Here is a 24,729-nt window from a genome sequence, read left to right on the forward strand (position 1 = left end):
ATTTCTAAACTAGAATATGTCTTAGCAGATAAGCTCAATTCCATTGATCAGCATGGGAGCCATGTTCATTTCATTTCATTCATTCATTCATTCATTCGTTCAATAAATAATTACTGAGAACCTACTCTGTGTAAGTCACCAGAATAGATGACTGTGGACTCAGAAATAAACAAGATAGATATATTCTCAAATGCATTTGCCAAGCAACATCTTGAGCTCAAAGTAGAAATTTTTTTAAAAAGGATGTTTTGCTGCTTCTAATTTCCTGAAGATTGAATTATTCATTCAATTAACCAGTGGGTTCCCAAAGTATCTTATGAGATGGCATTTCAACTGGGAAAAGCATGAGAAAAAACACTGTGGGTATCATTCTATTGACACAATGCTATACCTCACAACAAAAGGAAGGAAAAGGGAACACCCAGTGGTTTGATACATGTGGTCACTTACCATCCCCCTACCCCTACTTTTGAAGGTTCTGGCTCATATCCAGGGCCTTCAGGGCTCCCTTCTTCCTAGGCTATAATAATCTGACCCTCCGCTGTAGCCTTAGCAATATCTTCAGGCCCTAACATTGTTCTCAACCCTTGCTGCACTTTAGGAATCACTGTGAGATTTTTAAAAATACAGATGCTAGGGACCCAAAGCAGATCAATTGATTCAGAGCTTCTGGGGCTGGGGCCTAGGCATAGGTATCTCTTACATGCTCCCCCAGATGATTCTGGGTAATAGTGAGAACTAAGAATCACTGTAAACCCAGTCCAACCTGCTGATCATTGTGGCGTAATTCTCGTCTTTGTGGACCAAATTGTATAACTGGATTTTGTTAAGGTTCTACTTACTACCTACCAGGCACTGTAGTAAATCTTTTACACACACTGTTACTTTGTTTTATCCTCACAAAGTGTTTGAGTCAAGAGGTAGCTTGAGGGACTGGGGTACTTTAGCCTTCTTCCCCCATTCCCATCATATTCCTGAAAACAACTCTGAATAAATTCTCCTGGGTGTGCCTCTTTTCCAGGGTCCCTCCTGCTAGCAGGTGGGCTTACATACTTAGCTAGACATGGCAAACCAGCACCACGTATGTGCAAGGATACTTCCAAGAGTCCTGGCAGGGTGAAGCAAATGTCAGGGATGAACTGGCAGGAAAATGGAATTGAGCTTAGTTAAGTAGTCACTCCTAGAAAATGACATTTGACCAAACTATTTACATCTGTCACGTCAGAAACTGTCAGAAGCCCTAGGTGTACTCACTTCATCCAAAAAGTCCCTTATAAGACAAACTGCCCTGATTCTTTTAATCTCTCCCCCAATCTCTGCCCCACACCACAATGAGTACCCAGCATTATTCAAAAATCCTGTAGGTAGGATCCTGTCCTGTGTGTGTGTGTGTGTGTGTGTGTGTATGTGTCCTGAAGACCAGGCACTTACTCTCTTTTCCTCTGCCTGAACGCCACAGAGCCTTCTAACCAGTGGGTTAGAAGCAACAGGCAAAAGCGAGAGGAATCCCTAGGTAGGGGTGCAGGGGAGGGCAGGGATCACCCAGGAGAAAAGGCCTGTGGGAATTAAGGGCATCTCCTGTGAAATCTTAGTTATCTTGTTAACAGTTTTGGTTTGTCAGTGTGTCCATCAGGCTATTCGTAGGGCCAATTCTAAGATGTATTGTTCTTCCAAGATGGTTTGTACTGAGATTTAGTGGTTGGCAAAGCCCAAATTTCCAAGTTTCCAGTGCCAGTGAGTGTGCTGGAGGTCCTGCAGTTTTGGCCCCGGAAGCCCTTATTAGTACCTTCTTGTTCAAAAGGCTTCTTTTGCACTTGAATTGGGTGGGACTGAAGTATTGGGACAGCCTCATGACCACCTGTAATTCTGATCCCTCAAGGGTCCTTGTTATAGCAGCTGCTTGTCCCGTTAGGGGCAGCAAACACACCCTGTAATTTGAGGGAGCACTCCCAAGAAAGAGTTGTAAAGTATCTATACCCGAGGGGGCCTTTTCCAGGCTAAGGGGGTATTTCTGCCTTCTAGGTGTTCCTCAGGATGGTAGACCTATTGGACCATACTGATTCTGCTCAAAAGTGGTCTGCCTTCTTCTAATGAGATTGAGAGACTAAGGACACTAGTACTGAGTACTGCCCTGGTGAGGTGGGGTGGGCTCTCTGTCAGGCCAGGAAAACCCCACGTAGGAGATAGATAGATAGGGTTCCCCTTTAGGGACTATTGGATTCTAGATGAGGCCCTTCCCTCGACTTTTTTTTCTTTTCTCTCTCTTGTTTTTTAATTTTTCTTTTTATTTCAAAGTAATCCTAAACTTGTCTATTGTCATTCTTGGACTGCTCATCTGGCCTGGCCTTTCCATCAGGCCTGAAGTAAAGAAAACACAGATGTTTGCATTAAACAGTTCCAAGTATCTCCTGCTTCTGATAGTGTCTGGGTCTTCCTGCTCCCACAGTAGCTCTCTGGTGCTGCTCCTCAGACCCTCCCAGCTCAGGGCAGCTAAAGCACACCCAAGAAGTCAACACATACCAGGCCTTCCAAGACTTTCCACAACCCCCCACCCAGCCACCCAACAGCCAACTTTTGCACCAAGTCTAGGAAGAGAGAATGTTCCTGAAAAAGCCAGACAGAGAAGGTCCTCTTTAAAGCACCAAGGCCCCACCCACCTGCAGGAAGTCCTGCTCTGGGGTGAGGTGACCAGACCACCAGCTACACAGCCAACAAGAGCTAAGGCAGGCTGCACATGCTGCCTTATACCAGAGGAAGTGAGCTGCTCCCCTGGAGGGGGTCCTCTGGTCCCCAGCCAAGGCACCAAAGCCCAATCCTGGGCCTCAGCCTACTGTTCTAGGAGAGCCAAACTCACAGACCTGAAGAGAAAGGAAGGAAGGCAGAGAGAGTAGGAGAGTGGCAGGAAGGGAGGGAAGAGGAAGGAAGGAGAGAGAGAGGTCAGCCAGGGGGCCTGAGGTGCTGTCTTCCATCAGATGCAGTCAATGGGGACCAAGGGGCCTGCTCTCTGAGAAGAGGCAGTCTCATAGGCCCCGGGGGGGGGGGCCGGGGGGGACGGGGCATGGACCTAACCTAAAGGCAGGGGGGTCCCTGGAGGCTAGTGCCTGTGCCAGATCCTGTGTTCTCCCACATGAATACTCCCCCTTTCCTGCTCCCCAAAGCCTTAGCATAGAGGAAGGGAGAGCAGATGTGGGCTAAGGTTAGGGAAGGGTGGCCTTGCCCTTGGACCCTAGGCCACATCTCATTTGAATAGGAATAGCCCTATATGGGAGCCATCATTCAAAAAGGGTTGGGGAGCATTGGGGAGTGATGTAGGTGAGGGGAATGGAGGTTCGAGTGAGGGTGGGGAGGCAGAGGGCTTTCCCTAACAACCAGAGAGTATGTTCCTTCTGAGCTCCGGCTCTCTTACTTTTGGCTGGTTGTATTTTTTGAGATTCTCTGATAAAATGGGATGGGGTGAGAGTGGAGGGAAGCCGGTGGGGTGAAGGGCGGCACAGCTACCGCTGACCAGGGCTCAGAAAGAGTTGTAGCCTCTGCGGGCTCAGTGGAGGTGCACTCTGAAAAGACTGAACCACAAATCAATCACACTTTCACTACCTGGCCGAACTTCAATTCTACCACTGCTGGTTCAGTCCTGAAGTAAATAGTCAAGTATCCCTGGTCTCTTCCCTCCCATGGGCTCTTTTTTAAAACCCTAGAAGAAGTCATCTGAGAACTGATCCACTGCCCTTGTGAACCAACACATAGTTTTCCCTCCGAAAACAATAAAGCAGAAAAGTGGAAAGGACATTAGATTCTCCAGGCCCCTGCGTCCATAAGGTGAAAACTCCAGAAGTGTTGGTAAAGGGAGCAAGATGTGCAGGTGTAGAGTGCGTGAGTCTATTGGCACTTTGGAAACTTCCCAAAAGGGGAGCGCCTGGGTGGCTCAGTCAGTTAAGTGTCTGCCTTTGGCTCAGGTTATCATCCCAGGACCCTGGGATCAAGCCCCACGTCGGGCTTCCTGCTCAGTGGGAGACTGCTTCTCCCTCTCCCTCTACCATTCCCCACCCCCTTGTGCTCTCTCAGCTCTCTCTATGTCAAATAAATAAAAATCTTTATTTCTTAAAAATATTTATTTATTTATTCATGAAAGACCCAGAGAGAGAGAGAGAGAGAGAGAGAGGCAGAGACACAGGCAGAGGGAGAAGCAGACTCCATGCAGTGAGCCCGATGTGGGACTCGATCCCATGATTCCAGGATCAAGCCCTGGGCTGAAGGCAGGCACTAAACTGCTAGCCACCCAGGTGTCCCAATAAAAATCTTAAAAGAAAAAAAAAAAGAAAGAAAGAAACTCCCCAGGAAGGAGGTACTAGTGGGGACAGGGCCATAACTTTTCCAGTGCTGGTCCTACCATTCCACAGAATACTTCCAGAGGCCCTTATATAGGCCCAGCCTCTGGCAAGCCAGGCTCTGAGCTCTATTGCAGCCCACCACACAAGGCAAGGATCACTACTGATGCAAATTTTTCTACTGCAAATCACCACCCACACGTATCCCTTCTACACAGTTAAAGCTCAAGGATGATAGAAATGCTATGAGTAATTCCAGCCACCTGCCTCTGTAGAGACAAGAACACAGCTGCTATATCCCAGAAAGGGGATCTCCACACCCGCTGGTCCGAAGCCGAAACGTGTTTTCCTCTATGTCTACCATACTCTGGAGGACCAGTGTCAGAGCTCCCCGTGTGGGCCTTCACACTCAGCCTCTCTCTTATCAGAGTAACACCTACAACAGGGAAGCTAGTGTGGACAGGGAAGCAGATTTGTGCCTGCCATTCCACCATTTTTCTGGACAAATACCAGACCTCCTTGTCTGGGCTGGTCCACCAAGTCTCTCTCTGGGCTTCCTCTTAGCTCCCTAGCAAGGGGAGGGTGAGTCTTTATCCATCCCCCTGATATCAGACTCCTTGTACTGAAGAGAGATCCGGCTCTGGGAAAATGGAAAAGTTGCTGGTGTCTCTGCTTCCCAGCTTCCGTGAAGGCACAAAAAGGCAACTGCACAGTTGTGGTCTATCCAATGGAGAGGAGGGGGTCTGAGGAGCCTAAAGTCTGGACTGACCAGGACAGAGAGGCAAAAACAGAATGTGAGAGAGTGTGTAGACGGTGCATTGATCCTTGGGGAAAGAGGATTCATTGGTTTAAGAGAAGCCTGAATCTTTGTTTTCTGGCTTCTGCTTTTATACTCCTTGAAAATCACGACCACATATCCTTCATCTTTATGCTCCACTGAGCTACTGCCAAAGAGCCAAAAATTTGTCCCGACTTGCTCGTGTTAGAAACCAAGAGGGGTAGCGTTAACTTGTCCATGGGAGATAGAGCAGAAAGTGTAAAATGCTACCTAGACCCTCCACTCTAGCCCGGTAAAGACCCAAACATCACTGTTTTGGTTTACAAGGGAGCTCCAGAATGGGGTGAGGGAGACAGGCTTGAGTGCCCAGGCTCGTCAGAAGTGCAGTCTCAACCCTAAAGGACTCCAGAGTGGCTGTATTGGTAAATTGTTCCATGCTTACCAACTTGTCTCCCCCTTCTACATTCAGGATTGTCAGAGCCATATAATCTTTTCAAAGCCTTCCAAGAGATATCTTCGAGATTATGTAAGTAACTTTGCATATAGATGTGCACTCAAACATGTGGTATGAGAGAGATCCATAAAACAGTTCATTTCGTTACCCTTGTACAGACATTACTAAGGCAGGCTTGTTACGTATTCTAGACTACAGGGACATTGGAGGCGCAGGGGAAACTTGCTTGGGCGGTGTTTTTCTTTTCTTTTCTTTTTTCAAAGATTTTATTTATTTATTCATGAGACACAGAGAGAGAGAGAGAGAGAGACAGAGACAGAGACACAGGCAGAGGGAGAAGCAGGATCCATGCAGGGAGCCCGATGTGGGACTCCATCCCAGGGCCCCAGGATCACACCCTGGGCTGAAGGTGGCACTAAACCGCTGAGCCACCCGGGCTGCCCAAGGGCTGCCTTTTTCTTACTTTGCCTCCATTAACCAATCTCAAGTTCATCTGGGGATGTTTGTTCTCCAATCTCATGCCCACCATGGAACCTTAGTTAGCTAAGAGCAGGGAGACTCAGATTGGCATCGAAGTCCATGTGGCCATCTTGATAAGGGGCCTGGAACACAGAACTGCCTCCTAGGCATGTGCTTCAAGGAGCAGGCCAAGCCGACTGGAATCCTAACCAGGAAGGAAGAATGAACACTTGGGTTTGCCTAGCAAAGCGCAATGTGAAGCCATCTCCTGGGTGAGGTGAGCTTTGGAGCAGTAAAGGCCAGTTGAGCAGTGAACCCCCAGCCGAGGCCTAGGCCTTCCTAACTGCCCCCTGCTGGTACCAGGGTCATGTGCTCTCCCCTGGGAATGGACAGGGGCCAGGTCCCTTTGCTCTTACACACCCCAGGTTCTACAGAGAGCTCTTTACCATGGCATTCTGCTGGAAAGAAAGTGGATAGTATGAAATCTGAAGGAATAGCATCTTATAACTAACAAAAGAAAATGTGAATTGAAACATAATTACCAATTCACAATGCCAAGCAATTTGTTTTGCTTGTCAGGAGTCCATGGTCCACTTGTTATTATTTATGTGCATCTCCAGAGCTTCACATTATCTTTATCGCTCGCAACTATTAGTTCAGCTCAACTACATGTTTGTTTTCCTAGGATTGATATTTGTTTTTCTTTTCTCATGGTATGAGATGATTTATTGTTCAGGTCCTCTGTACTTCTACTTCACCCAAATAACACTCAACAGCAAAGGCATCAAGGGCATGGCCCCTTGAGCCTGGGAGTGCCTCTTCTGAGAAAGGGATGTTCTGGGGATAAGCATGGCCCACAGGAGCCCATTTCTTGCACCAGACTCTCAGTCGCTTCCTATGGCCTGTGAGAGGAGCAGAACAGATTCTGTCACCTTCTTGGACTATTTCTGGGTCCATAGGACCCCCACTTGTGCATTCTGTCCCAGCTCCCAGTTCATAAGAGTGGTACTGGCTTTAAGACACAGCGGGATATTAGAAGCTCCAGGTCAGCTTTCTGGGCTCGGCTTCAAGCTTCTTACTGTTGTGGCTCTGCCTTTGTACTTAATTTAAATGACCTCAACTGTACCTTTCCCTACCTTTTCTAAATATGGGCCCAAATCTTCCTCCCTCTCTCTTTTTTAATTTTAGTTAGTGAACATACAGTGTGATATTAGTTTCTGGAGTAGAATTCTGTGGTTCATCACTTACATACAACACTCAGTGCTCATCACAACAAGCGCCCTCTTTAATGCCCATTCCCCATCTAGCCTGTCCCCCACCAGCCTACCTCCATCAACCCTCTGTTTGTTCTCTATTGTTAGGAGTCTCTTATGGTTTGTTTCCCCCTCTCCTTTTTTTCTTTTTCCCCTTCCCCTATGTTCATCTGTTCATCTGTTGTTCCTTAAATTCCACATATGAGTGAGATCATAAGGTATTTGTCTTTCTCGACTTATTTCACTTAGCATAATACACTCTAACTGCATCCACATTGTTGCAAATGGCAAGGTTTCTCTTTTTGATGGCCAAGTAATATTCCATTACATATACATATACCACCTCTTCTTTATCCATTCTTCAGTTGATGGACATTTGGGTTCTCTCCATAGTTTGGCTAATGTTGATAATGCTGCTATAAACGTTGGGGTGCATGTGCCCCTTCGAATCAGTATTTTTGTATCCTTTGGGTAAATACCTAGTAGTGCAATTGTTGGATCATAGGTTAGCTCTATTAACTTTTTGAGGAAGCTCCATACTGTTTTCCATACTGTTCTCCAAACTGGCTGCACCAGTTTGCATTTCCACCAACAGTACAAGAGGGCTCTCCTTCCTCCACATCTTTGCCAATACCTATTGTTTCTTGTGTTGTTAATTTTAGCTATTCTGATGAGTGTGAGGTGGTATCTCATTGTGGTTTTGATTTGTGTTTCCCAGATAATGAATGATGTTGATCATCTTTTCATGTGTCTGTTGGCCATCTGAATGTCTTCTTTGGAAAAATATCTGTTCCTGTCTTCTGCCCTTTTCTTAACTAGCTTATTTGGTTTGGGGGTATTGAATTTGATAAGCTCTTTATAGATTTTGGGTACTAACCCTTTATCTGATATGTCATTTGTAAATGTCTTCTCCCATTCCATAGGCTGCCTTTTAGTTTTGTTGACTGTTTCCTTTGCTGTACAGAAGCTTTTTACCTGGATGAAATCCCAATAGTTCATTTTTGCTTTTGTTTCCCTTGCCTCTGACAACATGTCTAGTAAGAAGTTGCTACAGCTGAGGTCAAAGAGGTTGCTACCAGTTTTCTCCTCTAGGATTTTGATGGTTTCCTGTCCCACATTTAGATCTTTAATACATTTTGAATTCATTTTTGTGTGTGGTGTAAGAAAATGGTCCAGTTTCATTCTTCTGCATCTTGCTGTCCAGTTTTCCCAACAGCATTTGTTGAAGAGACTGTCTTTCTTCCATTGGATATTCTTTCCTGCTTTGCCAAAGGCTAGTGGACCATAAAATTGAGGGTTCATTTCTGGGTTCTCTATTCTGTTCCATTGATCTATGTGTCCGTTTTTGTGCCAGCAGCATACTGTCTTCATGACTACAGCTTTATAATATAGCTTAAAGTCTGAAATTGTCACTGAGTGTTATACTATATGTTGGTAAATTGAATTTTATAAAATATTAAAATAAAATTAAGAAAATAAATGTTAGTATTCCCCTGGTGGGGGCGGGGGTCTGGAATTGTGATACCTTCAGCTTTGTTTTTCTTTTTCAGGATTGCTTTGGCCATTAGGGGTCTTTTGTGGTTCCATAAAAATTTTAGGATTGTTTGTTCTAGCTCTGTGAAAAAAATGCTAGTGGTATTTTGATAGGTATTGCATTAAATGCTAGTGGTATTTTGATAGGTATTGCATTAAATGTGTAGATTACTTTGGGTGGTATGAACATTTTAACAGTGTTTGTTCTTCCAATACCTGAGCATGGAACGTTTTTCCATTTCTTTTTATTCTCTTTGATTTCTTTCACCCATAGTTTTCAGAGTACAGATATTTTACCTCTTTAAGTTAGGTTTATTCCTAGGTATCTTATTGCTTGGTGCAATTACAAATGGGATCGAATCTTTGATTTCTTTTTCTACTGCTTCGTTATTGGTGTATAGAAATGCAACAGATTTCTGCACATGGATTTTATATCCTACAACTTTGCCGAATTTATGTATTAATCCTAACAATTTTTTTGGTGGAGTATTTCAGGTTTTCTACACAAAATATCATGTCATCTGGAAATAGTGAAAGTTTGACTTCTTCCTTGGCAATTTTGATGCCTTTTCTTCCTTTGTTTCATTCTTTGTTTCATTTTCTTTGTTTCTTCCTTTCTTTGTTTCTTGGTTCCTTTCTTCCTTTGTTTCTTTCTTTTTTTTGTCTGATTGCTGAGGCTAAGACTTCCAGTACTATGTTAAATAATAATGGTGAAAGTGAACATCTCTGCTTGTTCCTGACCATAGAGAAAAGCTGTCAGTTTTTCCCCATTGAGGATATTAGCTGTGGGTCCTTCATATATTGCCTTTATGATGTTGAGGTATGTTTCATCTATCTATACTTCGTTGAGGGTTTTTTATCAAGAAATCATGCTGTATTTTGTCAAATGCGTTTTCTTCATCTATTGACAAGATCATATGGTTCTCATCCTTTCTTTTATTAATGTGGTGTACCATGTTGATTGGTGTGCGAATATTGAACCACCCTGCAGCCCAGGAATAAATCCAACTTGATTGTGGTGAATAATTCTTTCAATGTACCATTGAACTCAATGTGCTAATATTCTATTGAGAATTTTTGCATCCATATTCATCAGGGATATTGTCCTGTAATCCTCCTTTTTAGTGGGGTCTTTGGTTTTGGAATCAAGGTAATGCTGGCTTGGTAGAATGAGATTGGAAGCTTTCCTTCTATTCCCATTTTTTTGGAACAATTTGAGAACAGGTACTAACTCTTCTTTAATTGATCTGGTAGAATTCCACTGGGGATCCATCTGACTCAGGACTTTTGTTTGTTGGGAGATTTTTTATTACTAGTTTAATTTCTTTGCTGGTTATGGGTCTGTTCAAATTTTCTATTCTTGTTTCAGTTTTGGTAGCTTGCAACTTTCTAGGAATTTGTCCATTTCTTCTATATAATTTTTCATAGTATTCTCTTATAATTATTTGTATTTCTATGGTATTGGTTGTGATCTCTCTTCTTTCATTTTTTTAAAATATTTTATTTATTTATCCATGAGAGACACAGAGAGAGAGAGAGAGGCAGAGACACAGGCAGAGGGAGAAGCAGGCTCCATGCAGGGAGCCTGACATGGGACTCAATCACGAATCACCAGGATCACGCCCCGGGCTGAAGGCAAGCGCCAAATTGCTGAGCCACCCAGGCTTCCCTCCTCTTTCATTTTTATCTATACGGGTCCTTTCTCTTTTCTTTTTGATAAGTCTGGCTAGGGTTTTATCAATTTTATCAGTTCTTTTGAAGAACCAGATCTTAGTTTTGTTCATCCATTCTACTGGTTTTTTGTTTCTATATTGTTTATTTCTGCTCTAATCTTTATTATTTCCCTTCTTTTGCTGGATTTAGGCTTTATTTGCTCCTTTAGGTGTAAGGCTAAGTTGTGTATTTCTGACTTCTCTTGCTTCTTGAGGTGGGCCTGTCCAAATCTTTCTCTTGATAATTTTGCAAAATACCATTTGTTTTCTTCCCTCCATGGGGAGCTCTCTTGTTTCTTGGTGGGGGGTGCAGGTGGGTGAATCATAGGTTTGAAATGTTACTAAGAGATTCTGGAAGATTCCCTGAACTAGCTCCAGATCACCAATCTTCATCCTCTCCCTTTTATGTATCCCATGTTCTCTGACATACATACACAACTCTCCTTCCTCCTAGAATCAATTAAGAAGTTTTAACTGCTTAGCTTTATTATTACCTGTGTCCTCAAAAGGAGCCCAACTCAGAAACCAGGCCAGACCCAGCCAGTCAAAACTGCCCATAAGGGAACAGGGGGTTCCCAAGACAGTGCCAAAGGAATCTCTGTTGAAGACCATTCCAGTCACTACTCAAAAAGTAGGATTCTAGGGCAACCTGGTGGCTTCACGGTTTTGTGCCACCATCAGTCCAGGGTGTGATCCTGGAGACTCGGGATCAAGTCCCACGTTGGGCTCCCTGCATGCAGCCCGCTTCTCCCTCTGCCTGTGTCTCTGCCTCTCTCTCTCTCTCTCTCTCTCTCTCTCTCATAAATAAATAAACTTAAAAAAAAAGAAATGGCTTGTTCTTAAAAAAAAAAAAAAAGTAGAATTCTAGAGACGTTTTAAACAGCCACACCTATCCCTCTACTGTGTACCAGGTACCTGCCTAGAAAAGGGATGCTTTAGCACAGACCCAACTGTTATCGGCCTCCATTTCTTGCATCTGATTTTTGTCTTGTTTCCAGCTCATATTTAGGCTTCTTCCTTTTCTGTCAGGCCTTGTAGATGGATAAAAAGAAAGTAGAACTTCATCCCAGCAGGATCCAGATTTGAATTCTGGCTCTTCCACTTGAAAATGTGTGTGTGAATCTAAGCAAATTTCTTTACATTATGAGCCTTAGTTTCTTCACCACTAAAATGCAAAAGCATGTCATCTGCCTCCCACAGCTGTCTCTGGATTAAATGAGATGACATATTTTATAGCACCCAGCATATAGTAGTGCGTGGTGGCTGTTGATCCTCCTCAGATCAAGCCACCTAGTGTAAAGCTGGTTGTGGTCAAATAAGAAGACAAAAGACACGTATATTCTGCTCTTTATAGTTGAACCCAGGGACTATTTTTATTTTAGCCAGAATGCATTTCTCCACAATTATATGGGTTCTCTCCTCCACCATCAGTTCCAGCAAACAGGCTTCTTTTTAAATTGGTGTGGCTTTAGAAACCCCCTTTGAGGGACTCCAGGGTGGCTCAATGAAGCTTGAGCACTGGCTCAGGGCGTGATCCCAGGGTCCTGGGATGGAGTTTTGCATCGGGTTCCCTGCAGGGAGCCTGCTTCCCCCTCTGCCTATGTCTCTGTGTCTCTCATGAATAAATAAATAAAATCTATTTTAAAAAAGAAACCACCTCTGAAGCTCCTCATTTCCAGTCCCTCACTGTACTCCAACAAGCCCTGCATGTCCTAAATGGACCAAGAAAAAGGGGAACTAGAAAAGCAAAACAAGACTCAATTTTAAAACCAAGTAAGGAGATAATGTGATCCAAGATAAGATGAGGAAAAAAAAAGATAAGATGAGGTATGGACAGGTCAAGGTGATATTCAAAAATGATTCCAACCAGCCTACCATGGTTTAGTGCTCCTCGTGAAGGACAAGGTATGCCTTGTATGTTTTTAAAGAAGCCAAGATAATCCAGATACCTACTTGAATTTGCCCAACTGCACAGCCCAGCCATAAGTGTGGTGTGGCTGCTGTATCTCTAACTTGCCAATCAAAAGCTAGGAGAATGCCCCTGGGGTTCCAGTGTGAGATTGTGAAGAGGGGGCCCAAATTAACCACTTATTGCCCATTGAATTCAGTGCAGTCTGAGCCCACAGCATTCAGCTGTTTTCCACACATTAACCTCAATCTCTCTTCCCAGGCTTATTACATCTTGCTTCCCTATTCACATCCACACTTCAAACAAACTGGACAATTTATTCCCTGAACATGCCCCCATATGCACCCACCCCTATGTCTTTGCTATTTACTTTTATTTATCAACTTCTTTCCTGTCCCCTATCTCTATCTACTGAAATACTTCAGTCTCCCCCAACTTGATGTGATCTCTCTTCACTTTGAACCATGATAGAATTTATTTTCTACCTTACTTGTGACATGGGTTCTATTTTCAGCCAAGGTTGCAACCCTTGCTGGGGTTCAGACACACTTGGCAGAAGGGTAACTTGAGGGAACAGTGGTGAGGAGATAAATCTTCCTTATGGGGAAACTCCTGGTCAGCTCAGTTGCTTGTTTCCAACTTTTGATTTCAGCTCATGCCATGATCTCAGGGTCCATGGGCTCTGTGCTCCATGGGGAGTCTGCTTGAGATTCTCTCCCTCTCCCTCTGCCCCTCCAGCTCATGCTCTCTCTCTCCGAAATAAATAAATAAATCTTTTTTAAAAATCCTCCTAAGGTGCCTGGGTGGTGCAGTCAGTTAAGTGACTGATGCTTGGTTTTCAGCTCAGGTTGTCATCTCACAGTCATAAGACCGAATCCCAGGTTGGTGTCCATGCTCAGTGCAGAGTCTACTCGAGATTTTCTCTCCCCCTTCCCTTCTCCCTCTGCCTCTCCAGCTCACACTCTCTCTAAAATACACAAATAAATCTTTTAAAAAATCCTCCTGAAGGGGGGAATCACAAAGCATGACAGAGCTGATCAGGCACAAAATCCAAGTCTGAAGTAGGAAGCAGTAAATTGGGGTACAATATGATGGCTATTATCTGAATCCACCCCAGCCCAGCCTCCCTAGATGCATGTCTGTATCTTATCCAGGCACCTATTTGTATCTAGGAAGGATTGTCATGGTGGCAAAGGGAATGAGATCCTGACCCCCTCTTGCTAACACAGCCCTCTGAGATCCAAAGGCATGAGCAACGTCTAATGGTCTGGTATAGTCCCAATGGCCACTGACTCTAGCACAACCTTAATCCCCAACTACAGGTAAGACCCTCATCTTCAGGGGCTGCCAGAAGTGCTTGAGGTAAGGGACGTCACAAGAAGCTAAAGATCCTGTGTGAACAAGTATGTGTAGGAGCCAGAGAAATTTGGTTTTCTTGCTTATTTTTGTCCTTACATTCTCTCTCTCATTAAGTTCTTTGAGGACAAGTGCTGAGTTCTGTTAATCTTCATATCTCCCCAAAGTATGAGCACTAGTCCTGGCAGAATGCTGCAGGGCAAAGTCTGATGATGCCCACTGGGGCAGCAGCTATGTGGGCAGAGCAGACTCGTGTGGACAGAGCAGACTCATTCCCAGCATGGGTGAGACTGCCCCAATCTACCATCCCTGGGGCTAAAAACATCTTCCTCAGCTCTATCTCTTGAAGGCATCTAGCCTTACTATTTGCTCATTTTTTAGCTTATTTGAGGTGAGGTATAATTTATGTACCATGAATTCATCCATTCTAAGTGTAGAGTTTGAGTTTTAATAAATTTACACAGTCATGCAACTATTATCACACTACATCATTTCAGAACATTTCCATTATCCCTAAACTTTTCCCTTGTGCTCCTTAGCAGTCACCCTTGCTCCAACCTCCAAACCCAGGTGAGCACTGATGTGCCTTCCATGACTAGCATTTGGCCTTTTCTAGAAATTTCATATTAAGGGATCATACAGAGGATGTGGTGTCTTTCACTGCATATGTTTGAGATTCATCCATGTTGTAACATGTACCGTGACCAGTCTGAACTCATAAAAGTCTAGTGTTAATACGCAGGAAAACCGGCCTTCTCAAGTTATTCCAGTCATGCAGTGAGGCTGAGAGGGAAATCACAAAAATGCATTTAATCATTTGTGTCTCGAACATGAGAGACTCCTAACTCTGGGAAACGAACTAGGGGTGGTGGAAGGGGAGGTGGGTGGGTAGTGGGGGTGACTGGGTGACGGGCACTGAAGGGGGCACTTGATGGGATAAGCACTGGGTGTTATTCTATATGTTGGCAAATTGAACACCAATTAAAAAAATCATTTGTGTCTCTAATAATCTGCGATTTTCAATTTTGCAAGTTATTATTCTTATCTGGAACAATTCCCACTGCAAATTATAGATTGTGAAAGGGATTCATATTGCTAATGAAATAGACACACAATGCTAATGTCTGTATGTCACTTAAAAATAGTAAAATTGATAACCAATGACCTGGATTTAAAAAGCGGTTTGTTGTTTTTTATTGCTGAGTAGTATTCCACTATATGGAGAAGTCCCATTTTGTTTACCCAGTTGCTAACTGATGGACATTTAGGTTGGTTCCAGTTTGTTTTTGTGAATAATGCTTCCATGTGCCCTTGCATACAAGTTTTTGGGTGGACATAGGTGTTCATTTCTCTTGGGTGGATACATAAGAGTGGCTCTGTGGGGCCACATGGTAAGTGTATAGTTTCTATTGATCTGAAGCACCATGGGATCAATCTGTAGGAGGCTGACACAAAGCCCTGTGGGAATGGGACATGTAATTCGGGGTATGCAAGATAATTTTTTTTTTATGCAAGAGAATTTTAGGAAAGGGGGAATTACTGAGAAGAGAGGTAGAAGTGCATTAAGAGATAGTGTCGTTTACTTCATAATTTATGCCTCAGTACTCAGGAAGTCTAAACATTTTATCTGATGTCAAACTGCCTCAATCTATCATAATTGTGCAACTCCATGCAAACCATAGCATACACTAGCGAGCATGTGTGCATGGTTAGGTACAGTGATCAGGGCAACAATAAAAGCACCTAAATCTGAACAGCCTACACGGCTGTCCACTTTTAGGAAGCCATTAAGTTTAATTATGACAAGAATTAGCTTTAACCAAAAAATTCCACTTAAGAGAGTTAATTAGAATTTCTACTCTTTGTAGAGCCTAACATTGCATGGTTAGTTTTTATTCTGTCTGGTCTCTGCAGAGCTCATTCTGAATAGCAGTTTCCCCTTGAAATATGAAACTAAATATGAAATATGAAATTTGAAGCAACAAGTTGTGAAGGAGAACAGAGAACTGTGACAAGAGTCACTATTACATAGATCCAAATATACCCACAAGTCAAATTGTTTCCTCTCACAACTGATCTAGCCCAGTTAGTTAGTAACAAATCCATCCTGTTTTCCAGCATAAGACTATTTTTTGAAAGGGAACTTCTGTGATTAGAGACTTACAGATTGATAATTCTGATTTTTTCATTCATTCATCAGTTCTCAAATATACAAAATGTGCTCGAGTAGTAGGCACAAAGTTTAACCACTTCATCTTTCACCTGTTGGAAAGATCACCCTAAGCCCCTTGGGTGACTTGGAAATAGGGCTTACGAGGGACTGAGAGATATAGGCAGGATTCGTGAAGTATTCATCACATCACACAATTCCCTTGCCCTTAATGAAGACCCACAGAAATATCTCTTTGATCTCAGTATCAGGAAAGGCCATGATTCTCTTGAACAGCTGGATTATTCTTGTCCTGCATCAGTGGTTCTCAGAATGTAGTCCCTGACCAGCAGCATTAGTATCCCCTAGGAACTTGCTAGAAATGCAAATGTTTGGGGCTCCTGTATGGCTCAGTCAGTACAGCATGCAACTCTTGATCTTGGGGTTGTGAGTTTGAGCCCCACATTGGGTGTAGAGCTTACTTAAAAAAAATTGGGGGAGTGCCTGGCTGGCTCAGTGGTAGAGCGTGACAGTCGATCTCAGGGTTTGAGTTCAACCCACATTGGGTGTAGAGATTACTTAAAAATAAAATCTTAGGGCAGCCTGGGTAGCTCAGCAGTTTAGCACTGCCTTCAGCCCAGGATATAATCCTAGAGACCCAGGATCAGGTTCCCTGTTGGGCTCCCTGCATGGAGCCTACTTCTTCTTCTTCTTTTTTTTTTTTTTCTTCTTTTTTTTTTATGGAGCCTACTTCTTCCTCTGCCTGTGTCTCTGCCTCTCTCTCTCTCTCTCTCTCTCTCTCTCTTTCTCTGTTTCTCATTAATAAATAAATACATCAAATATTTTTTAAAAATCTTACAAAAAAATCAGCAGGGGCACCTGGATGGCTTAGTGGTTGAGCATCTACCTTTGGCTCAGGGCATTATCCTGGGGTCCTGGGATCCCGTCCTGCATCAGGCTTCCTGTGGGGAGCCTGCTTCTCCCTCTGCCTATGTCTCTGCCTCTCTCTGTGTGTCTCTCATGAATAAATAAATAAACCTTTAAACAACAACAACAAAGAAATGCAAATGTTGGGGCCCCACCCCAGACCTACCCAAATTAAAACTCCAGAGGTGAGATCCAGTAATATACTTTGATAAGCCTTCGGGGTGATTCAGACACAAGCCAAACTTTGGGAACCATTCACTGATGACTGAGAACGTTGATGCCAAATCTACAACCTCTCTCCAGCAACTGCCCTCTCATCCCTTTCCTCCGCCACGTCAGAGGCAGAAAAGTGCTCTGCAGCCCCCTTAGAGGCCCAGCTCCTTGGAGATTTAAAAAAAGATTTTAGCAACACTAACTGAAGGGACCAAATCAGGAGACCCAACTTCAGAAAACTGGCAATTTATTTGTTCAGTATCCAACACTTACCTGGGTTAAAAGGCTACATTAGGATCATATTATAATTGCTCAATCTCTAAGGAGTCATTGGTTTTGAGAAACTGGGATGCTAATACTGACCATTTATGCACCAAATATGAACAACAAAGGATTCCATCCTTCTCCTAGGCTAAGTGCCCTCCAACTTTAACTAGGAATAATTAACTAGACATTGCTATGCTTTGTGGATGAGTTATAAGGTAAAGTAAGTAGATAGAGAGGCAAATGCACATGAATCATCTATCATCGTTTACTTGCTAGTCTGGAAACCCCTTGTCCTTTGATTAACAGAACATGCAGAAATACAGAGTCTCTGATGCCAAATGAGCAAATATGGCTCATTGTCAGGAACTAAATGTTGCTCTGCTCTTGTCACTGATTTTCAAGCTTTCAGAATTCAAAGAGAACCTGTTTCATCTCAGCTCTGCTACTGAGTACTTGTGTGACCTTACATGAGATACTTGCCCTCTCTGAACCTCATTTCTGCGTCTGAGAAAAATAGAAGATTTGCTTTCAGCATCTCTGAGTTCACTGCCATCTCCAATATTCTGGAATTCTGGAATTCTAGAGATCCAAGAACACCACTGCTCCAGCAGCGCCCCAACACCACTACTATCTTCTGCCCAGGAGGAGCAGGGAGAAAGAAAGGCACGCTTGTGGCTGCAGCCTCATGAAAGCATGCCCTGAGATCTTTGGAATTCAGATAATTTTGGAACTCATACGCAAGAGTTTGTTTCTTACGAAACAGTGCTGTGTGGCCATCAGCCGAGGTGTGAATTGGAAGATACTGTTTGCTCTTTGCTACATGACACACAGGAATCCCAGAGAGATTTTATCATTGGCTTGTGAGAACAAGATATGAACTGTATATAGAGCTGTTTTCTGCAGAGATGATCTTAAAGAGCCAGCCCAGTGCATGAAACTATTTGTGTGTATACTTAAAAGCTAAGGGAGTTGGGTTTATCCAAATACTTCCCCTCCCCATTCCCATCAGAAAAAGGTTTTATGGCTGAGTAATTCAAGCTGTAGGGGTAGTTTTACAAAGGGTGGGGGATGGGTGTGGTTTCGGGGGGCCTCAATTTAACCAGATAATTGATTCACTTCATCCCATTCACTTTCCCTGTAGAATTTATTGCACGTACTCTGTCAGGTAGAAAGAGCAATCCTTGCTTGCTCCTCCTGTTCACTGGCTAGCCAAATACTTTGCTGTTTTTCATTTCACTTCCCAGACTAACTCTGATATGGACATATTTATTAAAAAAATTCACTACACAGAGAGATCATCCTTAGAATTTCATCATTTTTGGGAGTTCTTCGCAGGTTATTATTAAATGCCTTCAGACTGCTGGCCTTCCAGTCCCAAGCAATCCCTCACCCCACAAACACACACAGAAATCACATACCTACATCCTCCTTAACAAGGGGCTTTTCTTGCTGCTACTAAGGTGATTGCTTTCCTTTTCTTCTTTCTCCACTTGATGTAAACATCATCTACATGCCCGTCATCTCTGGAGTCACCTGCCACATTCCTTCATTGGAAAAGAATGACTTTCATCCTTTAAAAAAAGATTTTATTTATATATTTGAGAGAGAGAGCAGGAGCAGAGGGAGCGATAGAGGGAGAGTCATGGGCAGAGGCAGAAGCAGACTCCCTGCTGAGCAGGGAGCCCAATATGGGGCTCATTCCCAGGACCCTGAGATCAGGACCTGAGCTGAACGCAGACACTCAACTAACCAAGCCACCCAGGTGCCCCGAATGGCTTTCATTCTTACAAGTCCTTTTATGTCAGGACCTCTGAGCAGGGTCCTGTATTATTTTGCTTTGGAACAGAACATGTTCATTTTAACCATTTATGAGGAGAGAAACCCTCGACAGCATTTTAAAAATGCATATGGCATTGAAACAGTCAAACAGTAAAAAAAAACAAAACAAAACAAAACAAAACAAAAACTGCTTGATTAGGACATTCAGAGACAAAGCAACTGGTGGTTTGCTTGGATTTTCTTGTCTCTTAAAGGTTGCTGTGCTCTTCTGCAGCACGGCCCCGGTAACGTGCACAGAGTGGGGAATTACTGTGTGTCAGAGCTAGGTGATAAGCCTAGGGTCACCTGCATTTATTCCTCCTTGGAAGTGACATCAGCCCCGTCAAAGTGTGAATGATTTGTTGCTTCAGCGCCTCTCCAATATTAAATCTAGAGAAGTGGATTCAAGTTTGTGCTTCAGGGGACACACATACTTATTTATCATGTAAAAGAAAATGCATTAGACCATCTTCTGATTGCAGAGGCATGAATGAGTTCTGGGGAAAAAACGGACAAGACCTATACAGATTTTCGTGGCCAGACAAGGAAACAGGGTGATTCTACTAAACAGTAAGTGTTATTTTATAATAACTAGTTATTCATAAGATTCCCCAACAGGGGAAGAACAAGCAACTGCAGAGCATTTCCCAAACCCCCCTCCCTCTGTCACGGAAACGCCAATAAAACTCCTCCACCTCCCACCTTCAATGCCAGGATCGGTAAGCATTTAGCCAAGCATGCTGGGAGACACAGAACAACTGAAGGAAAGGAGGATCCGGGTGTCTTGAATTTGCTTGCCATTCTGCTCTGTTCTACCATCTCGTTACTAGACGTAGGCATTAGACGTGACAATCAACTACATTTAAACTGAGAAGAAGAAATATTAAAGGCAGTCTTCAGAAGAAATGTCTCAAAGACAGCCTCAGTCACCTAATGAGACTTTAATTCCAATCACAAATGACACAGAATCATCAAGCTCTCTCGTTCCTAATGATACCACAAATAAAGGACGGACCGGAGACAACTCTCCAGGAATAGAAGCTTTGTGTGCCATCTACATCACTTATGCTGTGATCATTTCTGTGGGCATCCTTGGAAATGCTATTCTCATCAAAGTCTTTTTCAAGACCAAATCCATGCAAACAGTTCCAAATATTTTCATCACCAGCTTGGCTTTTGGGGATCTTTTACTTCTGCTAACTTGTGTGCCAGTGGATGCAACCCACTACCTTGCAGAAGGATGGCTGTTCGGGAGAATTGGCTGTAAGGTGCTTTCTTTTATCCGGCTCACTTCTGTTGGTGTATCAGTGTTCACATTAACCATTCTCAGCGCTGACAGGTGGGTTTCTTTTCTCAGTTTTATTTGTCAGGATGTGAAATTAGGCAAGAGAGAGAGAGAGAGAGAGAGAGAGAGAGAGAGGAAAGCTTGTACTTAGCATTCACAGGCTACTATTCTGCTTTTCTTACAGTCTGCAACGTGGATGTAAGATTAGAAAATCGGAGGGAGGGCATTGAAAATAAAAGTTGGTGTAAGAATGTTAAAATTCCTGTGTTAGCATCGGAGGAAAGGCTGAAATTGTGTGCTTTAGGAATAATTTATTCTCTTTGAAGTGTAATTGTTTGCTTGAAAGAATACGGAACAGTGTTTCCCCCCTCCCCGTTTATTTATTAAGTAAGTAAGGCAAACCGTTCCAGGTGTAAAAGAAAAACAATTCATGCTTTATACATTAGTGCAGCCTAGTGGTGCAATATTGTTAACATTAAAACATCAGCATAGGTGTGAAATTGACCACATATAGATTATTGTCCACCGGAAGAATGGTAAAAAGACGCATGCATCCAATTTATTTGAAATTCATCAAATTAGCCAGTGGCAGAAAAACGGTGAGGTTTTCGGCTGCCTGGTAACTCAGTGTAATGTCATCACTTAATTGTATTTGTTTTCTCCATAGGCATTCGGTGACAGTCTTGTTCCCGGAGAAATAAATTAATCCGGTTGACTTTTAGAGCTCTATGGATAGAGCGTGTGAGAACCTCTGGCAGTCCGTGTATTCAGGCTCTGTTAGGGTATTTTCGGTCTACGTACTGTGTTTTTCTGTGTTCCTAGTGTAGAATAACTGTGAAAGCAGGGGAGAAAATTGAGGCTCCAAACGTTAAAAGTGATGCTTAAAAAAGCCTGCTAGAAGCCTGTAACTAATCAATGCCTAGCGTGCCAGAAGGAATAGCTTCTTCAGATTCTGGAATCTGAGAGGAGGAAAAGCTTTCCCTGTGTCTTTTATGGATTTTTGCTTTGACTGGCTTTATATTCTATTTGAGGGCAGATTTACTTAAAGGCTGTAGATTTTAAGGTTTGTTAGCATAAGGAGGCACCTTTGTACGGGCAAAGGGTGTCCGGTTTCACCCTTGCCTTGCTCTAAATCTACCCACAGATCAGCTTGGGCAACAAAGTAGCTCTTATGAACAGGGAAGAAATCAACCCTCTTCACTGCACAAACTCTTGGAAATCTTTTCTGGGAAGGTTGACGACTGTTCACTCATGAAGGAAGGAGAATTAGGTTTAAAAGCAGTCACTTGTGCAAAAAGGAAGTCTTTTAGAACATGTAAGGTTCTACACAAGTAATGAATTACTCTCAATCATACCAAAAAATCATGCTGAAAAAAAAATGCATTCGTCCTAAATAGAGGGTCTACACACAAAATTCTAAAATTGCAAATCTTAAATAGTTCCTATTAGGGAATAGGAGAAAAGGATGATTAGCATAAATATAAAATATTGGGACGGATGATGTATTTGAAATCATAATAATTTCAGTTGGTTGATGTTGACTTGGTTATATATATGTGGATAGGAGGCAGAACTGGATGACCACTAAGGTCACTTCTAACCCCAAGATTCTATAGTTTTGGTATTTATTTTGATTTTTGCCTATGGTTGTCTGTTTCTAGATACAAGGCAGTTGTGAAGCCACTGGAGCGGCAGCCCTCCAATGCCATCCTGAAGACCTGTGCCAAAGCTGGCTGCGTCTGGATCGCGTCTATGATAATTGCTCTACCAGAGGCTATATTTTCAAATGTGTATACTTTACAAGATCCCGACAAAAATATGACACTTGAGGCGTGTACTTCTTATCCTGTTTCTGAGAAGCTCATGCAGGAGATACATTCTCTGCTGTGTTTCTTAGTGTTCTATATTATTCCACTCTCGATTATCTCTGTCTATTATTCTCTAATTGCCAGGACTCTTTACAAAAGCACCCTGAACATACCTACTGAGGAACAGAGCCATGCTCGCAAGCAGGTATGTATTAATCAGGACTCATACATGAATTAATTAATTTATTTTAAAGACTTGATTTATTCATTTGAGACAGAGAGAGAGAGAGAGAGAGAGAGAGAGAGAGCATGAGCAGGGGGAAAGGAAGAGGGAGGAGAAGCAGATTCCCCACTGAGCTGGGAACCCCAATGTGGGGCTCGATTCCAGGACCCTGAGATCATGACCCGAGATGAAGGCAGATGCTTAACCATCTGAGCCACCCTGGCGCCCCTCATGCATCAATTTAGAAATGAAATTTCTGCTTCACCTGTGAGCAATAAGTGCAATAGCAGTGCAGTATTTTTGTTAGGGTCACAGGCTCTGGAGTATGTCAGCCCCAGGACTTCATTCTGACTGTACCACATACTAACTGAGCAATCTTCGGCAAGTTACTTAACCTCTCTGAGCCTATTTCCTTATCTGTAAAATGAAGATGGAGACTGGGTGATATATATATATATATATATATATAAAGTGCTCAACCTAGTTCCTGGTGCACAGTGAGCATTCAATACATGGTAGGACTGTTTTTGGTAGAAAGGGGACAGCTGAAGTTTGGGAGAAGTCAAAATTATTCATCCTGTGGAAGACTGAGGAACAGCACCCAAGGTGAGACTACAAAGGGAAGCATCTTTTGTTTTAGAAAGTGTAACAGAATGATAGAAAGACACGGGATGATAGAACTGGCAAGACGCCCTAACATTATTCAATGCAAACAACTTACACACAGAAGAGCAAACTGAGGGCTCAAGGGATAAAGTAAGTGCTGGTGGCAGAGAACACAGAGAGTCACAGAAGCTTAAGACCATTGCAAGAGCCAGGTGTGTCCTCCTTCCAGAAATATGAACAGGATAAAAAGAATGTTGCCAAAATGTTCCATTTGATTAAACACACACACACACACACACACACACACACACACACACACACACGAGGATTTCTATCTTTCTGGGGCGAGGAGGGAGATGGTTCCATTGGCCATACCCACATGAATAGTTCTCTTTGCTCTGGATTTTTGTTGTTTGTGAATTGTGCTGAAATCTTAGGAGTGAAAGATTCTTATGACTTTACTCAATCTGGTTCATTTCTCTCACTAAGAGGTATATTTTCTCACTTGTAGGTAGGATGACACATTGGTTTTTATTCCTTCACTATATGGTGAGAATTCTTATAGATCATAAACCATTTTTGGTACCGACTTGGCAACTTCCATGAACCCCGTAAGAACATTCTAACCTAGTCAGCCTCTGCTGGTGGAGAAAGCAGCTTTGTGTAGCCTCTATTTCTAATCAAATTAAAATTTCAAGAATTCTACAACACCGTTGAGGTAATTGGAGACATCCTAGAGTCTCTCAAAACCAGGGCTGGGAGTCTCTGTATTAGAACTAATGAGACCAAGATCATGGGTTACCATGCCAATTAACTGGCTGTATTCTATAGGCACAGGCTGCCTTCCCACACCTTCCAAGCAGTTCTTTCACAAACGCATGCTCAAAGGGACTCCAGCCTGTTAACTGTAAATTTCTATGTAAACCTAGAGAATGGCTCTTTAAAATCTCTGCCAGCTAAATGATTGTTTTTGTGGTCATTTTTCTCCTCCTCCCCACTTCTAGATTGAATCCCGGAAGAGAATTGCCAAAACCGTCCTGGTGCTGGTGGCTCTGTTTGCTCTCTGCTGGTTGCCGAATCACCTCTTGTATCTCTACCACTCATTCTCTTATCAAACCTACGTGGACCCCTCTGCCATTCATTTTATTGTCACCATTTTCTCTCGGGTTCTGGCTTTTAGCAATTCTTGCGTAAACCCCTTTGCTCTTTACTGGCTGAGCAAAACCTTCCAGCAGCATTTTAAAGCTCAGTTATTCTGTTGCAAGACAGAGCTGCCGGACCCTCCTCCCACCGATACCCCTCTTAACAACCTGGCTGTGATGGGAAGGGTCCCAGGCCCTGGAAGCTCACAGGTGTCTGAAATTAGTGTGACCTTGTTCACTGGGTGTAGTGTAAAGAAGGAAGATGACAGAGTCTAGCTTTTCAATTAAAAATGGTATTTTTCCTCCCAGCATGTGTATCCGACTCTGAGCTATGCGTAGGTGTACGGTGTCAGGATTTTTGTTGTTTGTGAATTGTGCTGAAATCTTAGGAGTGAAAGATTCTTATAAAGTAAAAGACAAACCATGATTCTTTGTCAACATACATTGTCATTGGGCTTTCTGAATAAAATGAAGCCCCACTAAGTGTAGAAAGACACGTTTGTATGTCAATG

General features: G+C 43.0%; 1 protein-coding gene across 1 annotated transcript; it reads left to right on the top strand.

Annotated features, from left to right (window-relative positions):
- Positions 1-20,058: 20,058 nt before the first annotated feature.
- BRS3 (bombesin receptor subtype 3) lies at positions 20,059-24,493 on the top strand. Its single transcript, XM_041740204.1, has 3 exons — positions 20,059-20,492; positions 22,100-22,451; positions 24,080-24,493. Exons 1-3 carry the CDS (start codon positions 20,059-20,061, stop codon positions 24,491-24,493), a joined length of 1,200 nt encoding a protein of 399 aa, XP_041596138.1.
- Positions 24,494-24,729: the final 236 nt, after the last annotated feature.

The sequence above is a fragment of the Vulpes lagopus genome, chromosome X, assembly GCF_018345385.1.
Source record: "Vulpes lagopus strain Blue_001 chromosome X, ASM1834538v1, whole genome shotgun sequence".
Classification (NCBI taxonomy): domain Eukaryota; kingdom Metazoa; phylum Chordata; class Mammalia; order Carnivora; family Canidae; genus Vulpes; species Vulpes lagopus.